We start from the raw sequence: 17,705 nt of genomic DNA, 5'->3' as shown, positions 1-17,705 counted from the left end.
AGAGCAGTATCTGTGCTTCGTGTGGAACGAGAGAGGGAGAGATTTTGCGCGCGCGCACGGAGGGGCGATTTCTTTTTTCTGACTTTTTCGTGTGGAAGCAGAGAGGGGGGGGGAGGATGCGAGAGAGGTGAGATGGATGTATCCTTGGGGCTGATATGACGTAGGTATTATTATGAGGTGTGGGAGCGGTTTTCTGCTCTGCTGTACATAAATACGGGGTGTTCTAATAGGGAGATGCGTATTGGTCGATGGTGCGAGATTATGGGGTTTCGACGGGGTTGTCGGAATTTTGGAAAACCGAATGGGAGTTTCGCGAAAGTATGATTACCGATGGGCTGTGGGTGCAATGGAATTTGATCGCGGAGTTGGTAGGGCAGATTTCTGTTTCGTGTGTTTTCCTACTGTATTACCGACGCCGCCGAGAGCGAGCGATATAATGTGCGGATAAGGGAACGTTTGGTTTTTGGTCGCGAATTTTAGAATAAATTGCGGTAATTCGCGAGTGTTTTCAGTGAACAATATAGCAGTTCGTCGAAGAGGATCATGAAGATTCTTACGTACTCGCGCGTACTGAGCGATCAGGCGTTCTCGCTGCTCCGGAACTTGAGTAACTCCGGTAGAGGTTAGTTTTTGCGCACATTCTACTTGTTTACCGAGTTTCAATTGAAAATTCCTAACTGACAATGGGTTTTTTATTGCAGTGAGCGTTTACGCGAGTCAACAGAGAGCACAACATTCTTCCGCAGAAGAGGCAGATGCTGTACGTACAGTTGAAAATTGTTTGTGTATCTTGCTTCGAATAGCTAATGATTCAAAATTCGTCATTGCAGCCTATAGAATTGGAAAATCCTTACCAGAGGGAGCGGAAAATCTGTATCCTGTGCAAACACAACATCGATCCCGATTACAAGAATGTACGATTCCTCTCTCAATTCCAAAGTAGATTCACTGGTAGGATCTATGGTCGGCATATAACGGGCCTGTGCAAATATAAGCAGGAAAGAGTTGAGAATGAAATCACCAAAGCCCAGCATGCAGGTTTGTGTTCTCATCTATAATCTCGATTGAATCGAGTTAATGGTTGTACTAGGAATAAACGATAACTAAATATTTACAGAATGATATAAATATCAAGCAATCTCAGAGTGTAATAATAGCTGATTGTACTAATACGTTAAAATATTTTCTTGCAGGACTGATGCCTTTTTACAACAAAGAAATTACATATGTGAACGATCCAAAGATCTTTGACGTTAACAATCCATTTAGACCACACAAATATTGATCGCAATCCGTAGCTTTTGTAATTATGTACATATTTCATTGATGCATTAAAGTTTACATCATAAAATGTCTAATCAAAGTTTTAAATAAAAAATAAGAACAAATTACCAAAATTTCACAAGATTGCATTCATTAATTATCCATCGTCGATACAGCCGAGTTTATATCTGGCGTTCACTAGGTAGCGCTGCACTCGGCACCGTTGGGGCCGCGACGCGCTCGTATAAACAGGCGTTTGTTGTGCTTTTGGTTGCGACCGCGGTAACGTTCACGACTAAACGTTAAAACGCCGAGAAAAGCGAGATGCCAAGATGCTGGACGACGCCGAGCTGTTCTCGCAGCTGTGCCAGAAGGACGGGATCATCGTGGAGTCGGAGATCCTCGAGGCGGTCAAAACGAGCTGGTAATTTTTTCAAATGCGCGTTTCGTAGCGCCGAAATTTCAAATCTATGTAACATCATGCTTCTTTCTTTTCCTTTATCTTTTTGAAATAAAAGTCTGTTTCTTTAATTTTAAACACTAAGTTATATGTACTAGAAATTTAAACAATCAGGTTACCACACAATGATACAAAATCAATAAAATGTTTCAGTGCAACTGGAGAACTGCGACTGGGTCACACATCCATAATAGCAAGTCTGTGTGAAGTAATAGGCCATGTTTTATGTTCGAGTTCAACTATCAAGGTGCTAGATCTCAGTGACTGTGTGCTGCTTCCAAAAGGGTTAACTTGTATCTTAAAAGCCCTTTGCGAAGGATCCAGTGTTACCACTTTGTACCTCAAAGGTAACAACATATGTGGGCCACTGGTTGAGCACTTAGGTGAAGTGTTACTACGTAACAATACCATAAAAATTATGCACGTCGAGTGGAACAATTTGGGATCACAAATTGATTCTTTTGCCAAGTTTTGTGATAATTTAGCAAAAAATCACTACTTGGAGGAATTGGATCTTAGATACAATCAGATATCTACGCTGTGCGCAGACTCCCTTGCAGCAGCACTTAGCTCTAACACCAGTTTGAAAAATTTTGACCTGTCTTGGAATTCCTTAGGTATTTGCACACTCTAGATTATCATTAGCAAATTTTTAATTTCAATTTGTGATTTTCATTGAATCTTTTTTTCAACAGGCATGAGCGGTGGTCAAAAGATTTTACAAGGTATGCAGAAAAATAGAAATCTGGTCTCTTTGAATCTCAAAGGAAATTGTATACCAAACGAAATTCACGCAGACATCAAGGAACAGATAATTGAAAATCAGAAAAGACGAATATTGAGTCAAACTCCAATGCTGATGAAAGGAAAAGTTCCTCCAGACTCAGTTACAAGCGAAGAAGATGACAGAGCACTACAAGTCAGGTCCAGGTTTCAAAAGAAAAAGAAAAGAAGAGGGAGATCTAGGACTCCTTTGGAGGAGTTGAGAGGTAGTCCTCTAGGTAATTCGGGAAACGACGATTTCGGCGCCTTTGAAGCTAGGACTGCTTCTGTGCCAAATTTAAAAAAAGCTAGCACTGATAGTAATCAAAACTCCATAGAGCTGGACGAAAAAATGAAAGCGCTCAATCAAATCTTGCACGAAAGATCCGCGGCCATCGAGGCTCTAGAAGCTCAATTGAAAGCAAAAAACGAAGAGCTTCAATCTAATAAGACTGAAAATGAGGAATTAAAGACTGAGTTCGAACGACTGAAAGAAGAGAAAGACGACATCATCGAGGAGAAAGCGAAGGAGCTGGAAAACTTGAAAAAAACACAGACAAAAGCAGAGAGTAATTGGAAAGAATCCTACAAGGAACTGGAGGAGACCAATCAAAATAATTCGAGGCTCAAGCAGGAGGCAGAGGCTAAAAATCGCGCTTACGAAAGGGAGCTCCGAAAAATCACCCTGGAAATTCAGGCCTTAAAAGAGAAGTTTACGTCGACTGTGCAGAGCTATGAGGACACGATTTCCGAATGCAAATTGGACGCTCACCGAGCGAAAAGGGCGTTGCAGGACAAGGAAAACCGCTGCAAGATAGAAGTTAACACCTTGAAGGAGACTCTGAAAGAGACGTCTTCAGCTTTGGAACAGTGTCAGGAGCAGCTGCAGAAACTGCGAAACGAACTTCGCGAATCGATCGACGCTCAGGCGAAACTGAAAACGAGAACCGACGAGGCGGAGAGGTTCGCTGCCAAAACTTTGAAACTCGAGGATGCCTTGCAGAAATCTAAACAAGAGAGGGACAAGTTAGAGGAGAAGTTTCAAGACTGTAGAAAAACTGTGGCGTCGCTGCAGAATCAAATAATCAAAGTTCAGGAAGAAGCGCTAGAGCCACAGAAGCGATACGAGGCTCTGAAGCTGGAGTTGCAGTTGGAGAAAGAAAAATCCATGGGATTGAAATCGGAGATCCAGGAGGAACGTTCGAGGATGAGGGAGCAAAACGATCAGATGCAAAAGTTGCTTGCACAGATCAATGGACTGTACGCGCAAATCAGCGAAGCTCAAAGCAGCCACGCGGAAGCCCTGCGGGGGAAGGAGGCGGAGATCGAGAAGCTGAAGAACGCTATTGCGCAAAAGACGAGGGAACTGGAGCAAGTCAAGTGCGTATATTTTCAGTCTTGCGCAAGTAATGCGATATTGATTTCATTTTCTGGAATGGGCTTATTTCTCTTGCAGATCCGAGCAGGTCCAGAGAGCCCACCAGTTTCAAGCTGCCGTCAGCAAGTACTTCGGATCGTTCACCGGAATAGATTCAGCGATATCTTGAAGTCGTACGATGACCGAAGAATATTAGTGTGTACGCGAAAGAACGTTATAAACAATTGTGTAAATTATGTACAAGAGTAACGATAGTTCGGTATAGGTATGGAATAAAATAGAGAGAAGACGACAATTAATGACATATAATAAATAGTTTTTTAATAATTTACCTCGTTTATACACATTTCATTGTAATAATAAAGTACAATGTTTTATTGAAGTTATCGACATGCTTTCTTGAAATATAGCGAAAAAGCTCGTCGACCAAAACTGGCAGTTTACGGCCTGATCAGTCTCTCATCGTTTGGTCCGGCTTACCAATAGCCAGCAATAACGCAAAAATATACATAATTCACTTCGCACGCGTTCCTTACGCTCTATATTTTACAAATTCATTTATGTGGATTAACACAAAATGCGCATTACGGAGGAAGGGTAGAAAATAAGATTCTTTTAATTGATCGCAATTGCGGTTTGAAAAACGTTAATCGCTCTTCGAGTGCGAAGCTTGAAATTATATGTATACAATAAACCTTAAATAGCTTCGCCTCTAATATAGAGGCAGAGTTTTTTGTTTTTTTGCTTTTTAATAATCTACAAGTCAATTTATATATACGACACGCACACAATACATACAAATTTCTACCTCCTGCTATTTTCTGTTAATAATACAAAATTTTTACGCGACAGCGATGGAGCATCGATGAGAAGAGTAAACACAATAATATCAATCGATAAAAATAATATTTACGCATCTGAGTTACTGCAAACCGCTAAAAACCAATTCATTTAGTTACGTTCATCGAGCCTTCAAATATAATCAATGCTCACTATCAATTAATGGAAAAAATCATTCATCGATCGTACCAAAATAATTTGTGTTAAAGGATGATGACGATATTCGACCGAATCATCGATTGGTAAAATTTCATCACGTTGCCTCTTCAAATCGGCTCTTGTCGAGCAACACAAAACGATAGCATTGTACTTAGATGACTAAATTCGAGGGCACAAGTAAAGCGACACTTTTGACAATTGATGACTGACTACGAAGTGAGAAAGCCCACAGCACGACTTTGCACAGAAAATTCATTCAAATTAATTACAAATTTATCAACTCAAAAGAGACGTAATTTAATGTGAAAACCAAACTTTATATCATTAAAAGTGTTTTTATTGTCTCTTTTTCATTTGACGATCAATGCCTTCTCAAACGAAATCACTGCGATGTCTGCAAAAGGTCGCGGATTGCTTTTATATTCTCGAACTTTATGTTACGATTTTCAAAATAATATTTCCGCCTCATGGCGATAATCCATAGGACTTGAATTCTTTGTGATAAACACGCAGATTTTAATGCAGAAGCAATCAAAATAATTGCTTCATAATACGTATAATGTAATGTCATAGGTTTAATAATATTACGCGCAGCGGGTGATCTAGTACACTCGTCTTGCTCGTTTAGAGGAAAATGACATTTCAAGGTAAATCTTAGTGCTACTACTACTAACCGCGAATTCAATAAAGAACATTAATCGTTTTAGCAGGATGAATCATAACCTACTTTTGTTGTTGATCGGAAAATAAAATCGAATAAATAATACTGGACGGCGGTCTCTCCGTGCTTAAACGAACACGTTCCTCTAAACAAACAACTATATCCTGTTAAAAAAAAAACCATACAATCCTATATAATAATCGATAAAATTTCATTTTCGCGACAATTAACTAATGAAAATACTTTTTCCCCCATGGACATCTTAACTAATTCAGTTTAAAAGAAAAAACAATGATCAAACATCGATTCGTTGCCATTCGCGGGACAACAATAAAACTTATTTTCAATAAATAGGCTTTATCGGACCAACACATCGTTAGACTAGACTACATGTATGATTTTTTTCATCAAGGCACTAGATTAAGCAAGAAACGGAGTCACTTCCCTCGCATACATTGCTTCTCAACTTGACGCTTGAGACGCGTAAGCAGCTTTTCCAGTTCACGGCGACAATCAGCTCGCGCAAAACAAACAAAACGTCGTATGACTCGCTCGACGCTGAGCCACTAATAATCCGGTTTCACTTGTCGGTAAACAACATTGTTATTCTCATAATGTGTATGGATACTCCTTTAGATAATTTTTGATGAGGGGCGGTAACTTCTCGCGCTCCTTCTTGATGCTGCCGCCCGCTTTGTTGACCGCGATCCTCGCGAGGTGCGATAGCGAACGCACCTCCTTGACCAGCGGTTCCGACAGATAGATTTGCGAATAGACTTGACCGCTGTAGTCTACCCAGACCTCTTGGCGATGTTCGTCCATGCGCTTCGAGTATTCGCAGTAGTACTCGAGCATCTTGATCGGAGTTTCGAAGAGCGGCATAGTGGACGCTAATCGCGGCTCCGCATCCAGTCTGAATTTGCCCAAGAAGTAGAAAACTCGGACTGAGGTTGGTCCTCGCGCTGTCTGCACCGAGATTGCGAACGTATACCTGTAAGTAGAATTACAACGTTAGGGATCGTTTTTCCTTTAATCATTTTTGCTGAACACATTAAAAGGGAATTATAGAAGCTGTTTTACCTGCTGTCGGAGCTGTCCCTCAGGAGCCATCTGCCGATCGGCGCATCTTTCAGTAAATTTTCACTCTGTTGCCAGCTGAGGCCCTCGTGGTACCAACCACAACTCTGCAGGGTTTTTCGCACGTCGGCGAGCTTCGCCATATCTTTTTCTGGCAAGTGATTCTGTTCGAAGGCCCACGGGCAGAGCGCCATCCAGGAGATCGGTGTTCCCGGCATATCTTCCCTGTTGTTGTTCACGGCATTGTTGTTAGCGACGCTGCCGATGACACTGACGTTACTTCCGACGCTGCTAGCGTTACTGCTCTCGCTGTTGCTGGGAGTACTGTTGTCGATGGTGACGATACCACCGCCGTTGAAGTTGTTCCGCAGGCGATTGACGTTGACGTTACTGCTAATATTGGAACTCGGGTCGGAGTTGGAGGTGGGCGTCGACGAGCCGGACGTGGAGGCCGTTATGTTGAAGGTGCAACTGCTCACTGTCGTGGAGCTCGTGCAGGGCAGGTGGACCGTCGCGTTCACCTGGATTCGCACGTCACCTGTAAAACGCAACGTCGTTTAGCACTGATCATCATCGACACCAACGCTGAATCGAAATCTTCGAAGAAGATTCTTACCTGCATATTGCGGAGCATCGATGCTGCCGCTCTGTTGAGGAGCCGAGGGAGGGGGGTATGATATCTCCGAAGCAGCGGTGTCACTGCTCCTGGGGCAATTCTTTCCCTCAGCGCAACAGGGTCTGGGCGGCGAGTTACCGGTGCCGGCGGCACTACTGCTGTTCCTGGAGTAGGTGTAGCAGCAGCGGTGGAAGCAGCAGCAGCGACACTCGGGCGAACTCGAGGCCTGAGCTTGTTGCTGCTGCTGATTGTTCGACGGCTGCTGGGGGAAGGAAGTCGAGGTGAAGGCGGGCAACTCGCGTCGTGTGCCCGGCAGTTCCTGACAGCCGCTCGGCGGTGGATCCAGCCTGTGGAGTTAAAGCAACGTTACTTCAACCGTTCACGCACGAAGACTCGTTTCATGCATATTGTACGTATATAAAGAAACCAACCTGGCAGTGGTGGAATGACTGCGATGGAATTCGGCGGCCTGCTCGAAGCTGCTCCTCAGCTGTTCCTCGCTGATGAGCAGTGGTCTGCCCTGAGCGGCTTCTTTACTATCCGAGCTCTCGTGATGATAGTAATCCGGCTCGATCCTCTTCTGCACGAGACAGCCGCCTCCGGACATCTTCGACCTCAGCTCGAGCCTCCCCGCGTTACCGTGTTGCAGCATGACTTCGGCGTTGCTGCTCTGTATGAGACAGCCTCCGGACTGTATCCCGCACTGCGTGCTGATCGTCACCATCGGCTGTTGGAACTGCGCGGGCGGCGCGTCGACGAGGAGCATACCACCACCGGAGCTGTGTCCTATCGATATCGACGTAGGCAGCGGCGCCGGGACGATTGGAGCCTGCTGCTGTTGGTCGAAGCTGATGACCGTTGTAGTGGTGGTTGTGGTAGTGTTGGTGGTGACATCGCTGTTGTTACCGCTGCAGCAACCCGATACCGGGAAGCCGTGCCTGCAGTTCGGGCAAATTACCGTCAGCATCTTGATGGGCTCTTTGCTTGCCCGCTTGTCGAGAACAGCATAACCAGACGATTGCTACCGGTTTCTGGAAAAGACAAAGACGGAATATCGAGGTTAGATCGGTATGTCGCGCAGTGCGGTGGCGACAAATAACAAAAAAAAGCGTCGTTCAGCCTTGGTAGATCGGCATTGTTTATAGCTGTCAGCCGAGCATGTACATAACAAAGGCCGCGCGTATTACAGTCTTATCGCTCGCTGTGTGCAGCGGAGCGTCGTAAGCATCGCATAGCTTATACGCGCGAATTCGGATCGGTATGATCATCCCCCCAAAACAACCGTCTACCGATCAATTTGACGCTCGTGTTATTCCCCCCTTTATACTCCACGAAAGGAAACACGAGCGAGTCTTTCGTTTCCGATTCGGAGAATCGCGCCAGCGACTCGCGGATGTGCGCAAGCGTAAACACATAACAGCACTGATATGTTTAATACACGCAGTCACCAATTGAATTTCCGGTGCGAACGATTTACTGCTGCAGGGTCATTGAGCCTCGATAAATCGGCTGACGAGAAATTCGGGGAAAAGTCGAGTGGAGATTCCTTCTCTCCTTACCTGCTAATTAAAACGAGCCGCGCGCGCGTTAATTGCCAAGTTAGCTCTTTGCGAAAGTGACTGACAGAGAGGAGAGAAAGCTTCACTCCCCTTTTTCGACTATACTTATGCTGCAGAGAGAGAGCGCAGCGTGTGAATCTCGCGCCTCCTCTCTATTCGACGGGGCTTTTCCTAGTTAGTCTCGGCGGCTTTCGCAAATGGAAACCGATAAACATTGCGGCTTCTGCGAAAGTCGTTGCTCGGGAGCCACGGAACCAATTTAGCAATCATACAGTCTATGGAGGGACACACAAAGGGACGTTGCCTGTTCCGTAGCGCGTAAAATCGGCGAGCATAACGATCGAGCGATGACGAAGGAAAGGCGAAAAAAAAGAACGACGCCGAGAGAGTCGCTAAGTCTAAGAATAGCCAATTACAGTCTAATTATCCGGTGTCGTGGAAGAGAGCTTCCGCGAAATCGGAGCAGACGACAGGCCAAGCGAGAGAGAAGAGAGAAAATCGAAAGGCGCGGATAACGAGAAGTGTCCCCTCCTTTTTTTCGCGCGTTAACCCAATTCTCTCTCTGGCCTATGAAAAGTACCCATAGGGCGAGGGAAGAGCGTATTTTCTTCTGCCGATGGAACGCGGAACGAGACTTTTACAAGGAAAGAATATGTAGATAAAAGCGGCGGTAAAACTATGTATAGAGAAGCCGCGACTATTTATAAAGGCGAGCGCGCGCGGCGCGTCTACCGCGAAGCAGACGTTTTTTACCATAACGCGAAGGAGAGAGAAAGAGAGAGAATTCCAGCGACCGCGCGCTTGGACGAGCGGAAATCAATGAGAAAATCTTTCCTCGAAACTTTCGACTTTGCAGAAGTCGTATAACTCGTCGCGCGCTCGAATTCGGGTCGAGCACTGGTGAGTAGTGTAGCGGAGCGAGAGAGAGAGAGAGAGAGAGAGAGGAGAGACAAAGAGCCAAGGCGCACACGGACAAAGAAACGAGCGGAGCTGAAATTTTTGAAAAATCCTTTGCACATAACTGCGCGATAACGAGGCGACGGATGCGAGAGCTCGAGTGTGCGTGTATTTGAAAACGAAGCAACTATTTCGATCAATCTCCGCGACGTCCCCCCGCTGTAGGTATACCAAATTAAAAATACCGTCGATCCTATACGAGAGCGAGTATAAAATTAAAAAAAATCTCCTGCACCTACATCCTCTGAAAAGAGGTATCCAAAAATCAAAGAATCATCAGAGAGCCGCAGCAGCAGCAACAGCAGCACCGGAGCGTCGTTCCGAGAAAGAGCGAGCCACGCGCTCGACTGCAGCAGCGAGTGCAACAGTTGCACGAAGCCGGCGGCGGCGCGTCGTGCCTCCCTCCCCTCTCTTCCGCCCGACAAACACACACTTACTCTGCATCGCACTTATACATTGAAGAAACTGGCTCGGAGCGGAGCGAGGCCAGCAGCACGTGCGCGCGCGGTATAGAGAGAGAGAAGAGCGGCGGAGGAGAGGGGGGAAGAGTATACGTCGTTGCCGATTCGCAGTATTCGTCGAGTAGCCCGAAGCCGCGCTTCCGCGAAGTGTCCCGGAGCGCCGGGGGGCCGCCGTCTCTATATACTACTACTACAGCCGTCTCTCTCTCTTGCTCTGTGTGCGTTGCGCGTATAGGTATAGTGTCGCAATGCCAGAAGGCCAATCCCCCATTTAGCGTGTTCGTTCCGCGGCTTTTTGGACGCGTCGCTGCAGCGATGCTTTTTATTATCTCCCTCCGTGCGCGCGCGCGCGGGGGAATTGAATTTTCTTTCGTATGGCGCGCTGCTTTTTTCGGAGCCGCGGGGGAAGAGAAGAGAGGAAGGAACGGAGGAAAAAAAACGAAAAGTGCTGCGTCGCGATGACGAGGCCTCGTCGAAGTTAATTATTTCTTTCGGGCGAATTACCGCGCCCTTCTGGAAATCAGTTTGCCGCGAGAGAGCAATTAAAATTCTCTCCCTCTCGAGTCGAGCTTATACGGCGATGAGCTGAGCGAGGAATCCCAGAGCGCGGCTTAGGGCTTATCGCTTTCACCTATCGGCGTTTCCGCGTTCGAATTTTTCATTCTGACGCGAGCGCGCGCGCGCGCTCGAGAGAAAGAGAGAGGGAGAGAGAGAGAATTATAGCATTTTTCAGCGGTGAGTTTCCGATTCTACCTCTTTCGCCGCTGCTGCTGAGGTATTCCGAAAACGCTGCTCCGGCGATGCCAGATCAAAGATTGTACGAGGAGATGAAAGAGGCTATACCTTTCCAGGAAGTAATTTTCCGAGGGCAGACTCTGGCGCGCGCGCGATTACCATCGTAGCCGGAAATCGCTCGAATACGTATACGGAGGAGGACGTGCTTGCACACAGAAATGTGTATAATGCAAAGCAGAGAGGGGATAGTGTCGATAAGCGCGCGCTATAGCTTCTTTCGAGGATGATTCAGATGATGGCTTAGGTCAGTGCCTCGAGGCTCTCTCTCTCTCTCTCTCTCACTCTCTTGCCGGTATCGCGGCTTCTCTCCCCGCGAGAATCTTGATACATTGTTTATACACCGCGTCGACGAAAAAAGAGAGAGAGAGAGAGAGAGAGAGAAGCGATCACGAGATGAGGATACACACGCGCTGGTATGCATGCGTAATCGATATAGCGGTTTTATTGACATAAACACAGCTGGAAATAGTCCCAGCGGCTTCCGATTATAAATAAACCGTGACGCGACGCGCTTCGTTATACTTTGCAATGCAACCCCCCATTATTACAATGTGGGTATAACGTGACGCTGCCGTTTCTCGCTCTTCTCCATTCGTTTCGGAGCGCGCGAAGAAAAGGCGATAAATCGCATCCGGTTCCGGTTTTATCGACATCGCACGAACGAGAGCATCAGCTTCGTTCGGCGAAAAGCTCCGGTTTATAATGTTCTCTCTCTCTCTCTCTCTATGGAGAGACAGAGAGAGAGAGAGAGAGGTGCACCTATATACACTGCATTGTGCTATACTCGGTTCGCACTAAGCCGACTTGGTCGTCGTGCTGCTGTTGCTGCTGCCGCCTCTCTTTTATACTCCGAGCTGAGCAGCAGCAGCAGAACTTTATTACGGACTCTCTCGTTTATTACTCTTTCTGAGTATAGAGGGAAGGCCTTTGCGAGAGTTTTATTTCTACTCGGCGGGGGACCTCAGCAGGCGGAGGATTGATGGCGTGGATAGGAAAATTTCGAGGCGCGCTTTTCGGGCAACATTGTAGGATCAATATTTGCCGTGTCGCGGGCGCGAAGTGAGAGAGAGAGAAAACGATGAGTTACGGCTTGTTTGCGACAATAAGCTCGTTCTCGCGTAAAGCCTTTCACAATTGCACGCTTAGCGAGAAATCACTCGCGAAATTCCGGCTAAGCGCGCGTTATCGCGTGAAACCCCGATAAGCGGAAAGAGCATTAACGCGAGCGCGCGCGCGAGTACAGCTGCTCCGAAAAACACTCGAGAGAGAGAGATAGAGAGAGAGAGAGAAGAGTCCGATCAAAGGATAATGAGTATACGTAAATTCCTCTCTCTTTCGCTGTTGGAGATCTCGATGGACAAGCCGATAAAGCTCTGCTACACGGGAGAGGCTTATCTGGAAAACAGATACGGAACCGTACAGGAGAAGAAAAGGGACGACTTTCACGCGGAGAGAAAGAGAATACGTCGCGCGGTCTTTACACGATTTTTATCTGCGCACACATGCGTATCATTGTGCAACGGCGAGAGTGCCGCCGCCGTGGACTTATGCAATGCGTGCACACAACTTTTTTCGCACCTCGAGGACATGGCACCTCAATTGCGTCACTCGCGCCTAAATTTAAAATCGTGATGCGCGTGCTCCAGGCCGGAGGAGGAGAGAAAAAAAAGAGAAGCGGCGGTCGCCTCTCTCTCTCTCTCTCTCAGAAATACCTCCGCGACGAGTCAGTCATAAGTCATATATGTATACACAGGAGAGAGAGAGAGAGAGAGAGGGAGGGAGAAAAGGGCAGCGGCAACAGCCGGCGAGTTTCCGAGAAAAATTTCGAGAGCAGCAGCAGCTGCACGTCGAATCTAAATTTTAAAAAGGAACACAGCTCCCCTGTCAGCTACCTGGCTCTCTTCTCGCTCTTTCACAGAGAGGAGAATCAAAGGAATCGCGCGCTCGCAGACTGGAAGCAAAAGAGAGACCCGGCGGACAGGGGAGAACGAACACACGCGCGCGCGGGACCTTTCGTCTCTCTTTTTCTGGCTCGGCCACGCGCACTTTTCGGAGAATCTCCCGCGAGCGCGTGCGACCCGGCTTTTCCATCATCCAACACACACACACGCGCGCGCGTTCGCGCTTTTTTCGTATATACATACATCAAAGGGCTTATAATCTCCCTTTACGATTTCGGCACAGCACACACACGAGAATTTTCAGTTTAACTGAAAGAGCTGCCGGCGCCGTTTTCGCGCTCTTGAGAGAAGTGACTTTTCCGCGAACAAAAGAGAGCGCGCGCGCGCGAGCCGAAAATTAAAATGCCTGCCGCGATCAGCTGATCGTCGATCCTCTCGTCAACTTTCTAAATATCCCCCCGCGCTCGCGCGCAAGAGAGTGTTGCTCGCGATCCCGAGAAACTCGCGGCGAGTGTGTATATAGAGAAATCGTGGATCTCGCTTCCGAGGAACGGCCGATGTATTTTTCTTTTCCTTCTCGGAGCTCGGCTATACAACGCTATCGGCTGCTATACGCGACGATGATCATGTCGATGATGATGATGACGATGGAAAACTTGCCTCTTTCTCTTTCTCGATGAAACTGCGGGGCGTCGTCTCGATCCGTCTCTGGCGCGCTCAGCTGTTTCGTCGTCGTTGAACGCAGCGGCACACAGATCTCTCGGTACACAATATTCAACGGATTTCTCTCTTTGAATTCACAAACACACCAGAGCCATATTCACAGCACACACTCGCGAGAAGAAGAGCTGGACTGCGCGTATGTCGCAGAGGCGCGGCTGTACGTAATGCGGGAGACTGAGTGAGAGAGCACGACGAAGCGTCTGCCGCTCTCCTCGACGTCCGACCGACTGAATGAATCCGTAATTATACGCGAGAGAGCGGAGCCGAACGGAGAGCGCGCTCGGCGTGGTAGGGGCGGAGGGAAGTGGGGAGAGAGAGAGACAGCGCCGCCGCCGCCGCCGCCGCCGCTGCTGTCGTGAGTCTCTCTCTCTCGCTGTGCCGCTCGGGTATTACGAGGAATGTGTAACGTGTCTGCTGGCCCGATGGCTAAATAATTGGGATGGATCTGTCCGTAATTGAAAAAATACGAGAGAGAGCGACGAGACACTTTTTCTTATCGGATTCGACGAACGAGACAAATCTATTGTTATCTCCCGCGCACTCGACGACGATAATAACATTCTCTTTAAAGTGTACGTATCGTACCACGGCCTTCGCCGTTTCGGTGCAAGCGAGCGTTTTTCTCTCTCTCTTCTCTCGCTCTTTTAAAAGGCTAACGATTATTATCCGAAGCAAACGGCCGCGTTAAGCGCCCTTTCTCAGAAACTCGCTCGCGGTATACACGTATTTTAAATGCTAATGCCGAGTTTCCGTGACGAAAGGCCGCCGCGATTTTTCGTGCCGCGTTCGCTCGCTCGCGCCAGCAGCGATTCTCGTGGAAATTAAAAGCGCGAAGATTCTCGGAATCGGCCGAGCGATTTTTCGTGTCTCTCGCTCTCGCGGCGCGCGCAGGGAATACTAGACCGGACGTTATAAGTATACTTGTAAAGTGTAAAGGTATACGGACGGCCGCAGAGAAAGTCAACACACACACGACTATGCACACATACACAGCGGGAGAGGAAGGAAGGAAAGCAGCAGCTGTGTGCGGCGTATAGGGAATATTAAACGCGGCTGGAAAGTCTGTAGCTCGGGGTTGAGTAACTTCATATAATAAACGGATGACAAAACGAGCTTTTCACGGGAACGCGTTGGGACGATCGAGCGGCGATTCTCGGAGTCGATAACGATCGATTCGCGGTGACGCTGCGCTTTTTTTCCACTGTCTCGTGCGGCAACGCACGCGGCGGCTATTTACGCTCGAAAAAAAAAGAATTAGTGAACGTGAGAGGAGCGATGTAGGCGAATGATGACATTATAATGTAGTACACGCTAGTCGCGCTCTGCACTTTCGCTTGCGTTGTACGCGCGCACGCAAGATGCGCAGTGCAATAAAGTTATTTCTTTCATTTTTTTTTCTTCATACCTCGCGCGCGCTTACGTAAACTACCGCGAATACTTGCATAGGAGCGTTACAAAACGAATCGCCGGCTGCGAAAATCGGACTCCCGGGAAATTAGAATCGCGAGAATCGGTGTTGGCCAACGCGCATAGCGACGAAAAAAAAAAACGAGGAACGCGGCGCGCAAACGCAATGCATAGCACGCGATGGGAAGAAAACAAAACACAAAGCCGCACGATCTATCGTTCGATAAGAAAATCGTATCGATACGCCGCGTGATAAATTTCGTAATTTACCGCGCGCGATTTTTCGAATTTCCGAGCAGCCTTTTTGCGCTAACCGCCGCCGTATAGCTGCTGCTTACGTAAAGCTCTGTGGAAGAAAGAGAGAGATTTCGCATCGAGATGCCGTAATAACGACATTGTTTCGCTTTGACAATGCCATCGGGAGGCTCGTTTTCCTAATCCGTCGCGTAATTAACGCGGGACATTATTATACACAGGCTCATCGCGCATCGAATTCGTCTCTCTCTCTCTCTCTCTCTCTCTCTCTCTCTCTCTCTCTCTCTCTCTGCGGCAGCTCCCAACCGCGGCTAATTGCTTTTTAATAGCGCGCGCGCACTTTACTCGGAATATATATCCAAGGCGCGAGACAAAAAATCTAATTGGCCTCTTCGAAAAGCGCGACGATCATTTCCGAGTACATGAGCATACTTAGCCCTCTCTCTAGCTTGTATTTACATTGTTGTAAATCAGCGGCGTATTAATTTCGAGGCCGAGTGCAAAAAGGCCGTTAATGAGTTCGCGCGAGTGGATACCTGCGGTGAATTTACGGCGTGTATAGGTATAGCAGCGGTGCAGCTGTTGTTAGAGAGAAGGAGGAGGAGGAGGCCTTCGCGGAAGGGAAAGTGATTTACGACAGCTGCCGCTTTTCCGTTTTTCTTCAGTGCGCCCGCGACACACCGGGCTACACAGCTTCCGGACACGCCGGGGGATTCGAGATGGCAATTATAATTGTACTGGTTATTTTTCGTTCGTTCGTTCGCGGAATCCGAGCGAGGGAAACATGAATATGTACAGATAGGTGGTATACGCATACGTATAGAGAGCGAATGATACGATTGTGAAATTCGAAGCGCCCTTCCGGCGCCGAGTGATATACAATCAAAGGCTGAAAATCCGAGCGCGCCGAGTTATCCGCATCTATATAGGTGCAGTGTGTATATATATACGAGTAACAAAGGGGGCTTCGTTCGAGAGTGTTTTCACTGTTTTCCCGGAAAGCGATTTGCGCGAATTCGGAAGCCGAAAAAGGCTCCGATATAGCATCTGCACGCGCTTGTATACGCGTTTGTGGAAAAGCTGATGCCGAACAAAAGAGCCGCGCAGCTGCTCGGTTTTGCTCTCTCTCTCTCTCTCTCTCTCTCTCTCTCTCTTTCGGCGTGCATTATATAGGGATATCGAAATTCGAAAAATCTGCTCTACGGAGTGAAGCGTGAGCTCTCGGGAGATGGACGATTGTTTTTATTCGCGCGCTGAGCATCGGTTCCGATGATTCCCAGCGACAGTTGTTCACCGAACTGTAACATCTGACTTTCGTCTCTCGTCCGTCTGTGCAGTTACAGCTGCAGTCGGTTCTAGGTACACGCAACATCGAGAGAAATCGAAAAAATAGGCGGAGCTCTTGCCGTGCGGAGAGTAACGGTCTTTCGAATTCACTCGTTGCGCTGAACACGAAGTTTGTATATATCGATTAAAAGCGCAGCGTAGCAGAAGAGAAAAAAAGTCGATCGCAAGAAGAAGAAAAAGAACGATTTTCCCGAGAGAATGTGGAGCATCGATGTCGCGGCCTTGCTTTCAAGATCGCCTCGCGTTTCCGACCTTCACGAGAGAGCGCGAGTCCATATCGCGCGCAGAAAAGCCGATAAGAGAGAAAACGAGGTGTGCGTGAATTTTCGAGCGCAAGGACCCCTCTCGCGCGGTGTAAAAAACCGTGTAGCTACGCGATTTTTTCGGATAAGCCGAAGATTAACGCTTCTTTCTGCCTCTCCCGAGATTCCGGCGAAAAAAGTCGGCTACCGTATACACACGGCGGCTTCGTTAATTTACGATCGACCGGCGCTCATTATAGCCCGTCGTGGCCGCTGCTCCATTCATGGAAAAAATATGCGGGATGGGATAACATCTTTCTTTTTTCTCTCTCTTTCACTTATTTTTTCGTGTTCATTCACTCGTTCGCTCCGTGAGAGATATAAGCGTACCTATATGTGTGTGTGTGTGTGTGTGTGGGTGTGTGTGTATTCAGAGACGGCTGCTTCCGCGTGGTTTCCGCGCGACGGAACAGCCGATGGACATGGCCGATATAGCAAGCGGGCACCTCGTTAAAAGTAGGCGAGGCTCTTATGTGCGTATAGGTGACTACACATCGCTTCTTTTCAGCTTTATTTTCGTGGATGTCACTACGAGATGACGGGAGAGGATAAAATCGAGAGATTCAAGACGCTGATATGTGTGCACAGCTGTGTATAAGTCAGCTGTAATTTAACGAGGTATTTTTGTACAGTCGCGCACCTGAGGCAATATGAGTTCGATCAAACGTATAGAGTAAGCAGAGATCCAAAACACTGGATTTCCCTGACGCGTCGTGTACAGGAATTACCGAGAGGAAAGTGTATAATTCGCTCTAATCTCTCTCGTCGATCTAATAACGATA

General features: G+C 47.5%; 3 protein-coding genes across 5 annotated transcripts in view; 2 read left to right on the top strand and 1 right to left on the bottom strand.

Annotated features, from left to right (window-relative positions):
- Positions 1–388: 388 nt before the first annotated feature.
- Positions 389–1,399, top strand: LOC100119078 (28S ribosomal protein S18c, mitochondrial). The gene is made up of 4 exons (XM_001602748.6): positions 389–622; positions 702–760; positions 831–1,038; positions 1,194–1,399. Exons 1-4 carry the CDS (start codon positions 544–546, stop codon positions 1,283–1,285), a joined length of 438 nt encoding a protein of 145 aa, XP_001602798.1. The 5' UTR covers positions 389–543; the 3' UTR covers positions 1,286–1,399.
- Positions 1,400–1,476: 77 nt separating this feature from the next.
- LOC100120141 (leucine rich repeat containing 45) lies at positions 1,477–4,190 on the top strand. Its single transcript, XM_008215571.3, has 4 exons — positions 1,477–1,687; positions 1,877–2,340; positions 2,419–3,865; positions 3,942–4,190. Exons 1-4 carry the CDS (start codon positions 1,596–1,598, stop codon positions 4,030–4,032), a joined length of 2,094 nt encoding a protein of 697 aa, XP_008213793.1. The 5' UTR covers positions 1,477–1,595; the 3' UTR covers positions 4,033–4,190.
- The window catches only part of LOC100677965, a 43,120-nt gene continuing 29,573 nt past the window's right edge, over positions 4,159–17,705 (bottom strand). For 2 of the 3 annotated variants that reach the window (XM_031922351.2, XM_008215610.3), the window contains exons 2-5: positions 7,648–8,247; positions 7,217–7,563; positions 6,604–7,138; positions 4,159–6,514 (exon numbers count right to left, since the gene is read on the bottom strand). In XM_031922351.2, coding sequence (XP_031778211.1) covers positions 6,133–6,514; positions 6,604–7,138; positions 7,217–7,563; positions 7,648–8,183 — 1,800 coding nt within the window. In that variant the 5' untranslated portion in view covers positions 8,184–8,247 and the 3' untranslated portion in view covers positions 4,159–6,132. Of the gene's footprint in view, positions 6,515–6,603; positions 7,139–7,216; positions 7,564–7,647; positions 8,248–13,549; positions 15,075–17,705 lie in introns of those variants that run through there. The other variant, XM_008215613.4, reaches the window with a different exon arrangement.

Source organism: Nasonia vitripennis, chromosome 1 (assembly GCF_009193385.2).
Source record: "Nasonia vitripennis strain AsymCx chromosome 1, Nvit_psr_1.1, whole genome shotgun sequence".
Taxonomy (NCBI): Eukaryota; Metazoa; Arthropoda; class Insecta; order Hymenoptera; family Pteromalidae; genus Nasonia; species Nasonia vitripennis.
Note: the sequence above shows the minus strand (reverse complement) of the source record. Positions and strands in the feature narration are given on the sequence as shown.

Coding starts and splice junctions, on each gene's coding strand:
- LOC100120141 (XM_008215571.3), top strand. CDS start 1,596: ATGCTGGACGACGCCGAGCTGTTCTCGCAGCTGTGCCAGAAGGACGGG. Junction 1,688..1,876: donor GAGGCGGTCAAAACGAGCTG/GTAATTTTTTCA, acceptor AAAATGTTTCAG/TGCAACTGGAGAACTGCGAC. Junction 3,866..3,941: donor AGGGAACTGGAGCAAGTCAA/GTGCGTATATTT, acceptor TTTCTCTTGCAG/ATCCGAGCAGGTCCAGAGAG.
- LOC100119078 (XM_001602748.6), top strand. CDS start 544: ATGAAGATTCTTACGTACTCGCGCGTACTGAGCGATCAGGCGTTCTCG. Junction 623..701: donor CTTGAGTAACTCCGGTAGAG/GTTAGTTTTTGC, acceptor TTTTTATTGCAG/TGAGCGTTTACGCGAGTCAA. Junction 1,039..1,193: donor CACCAAAGCCCAGCATGCAG/GTTTGTGTTCTC, acceptor ATTTTCTTGCAG/GACTGATGCCTTTTTACAAC.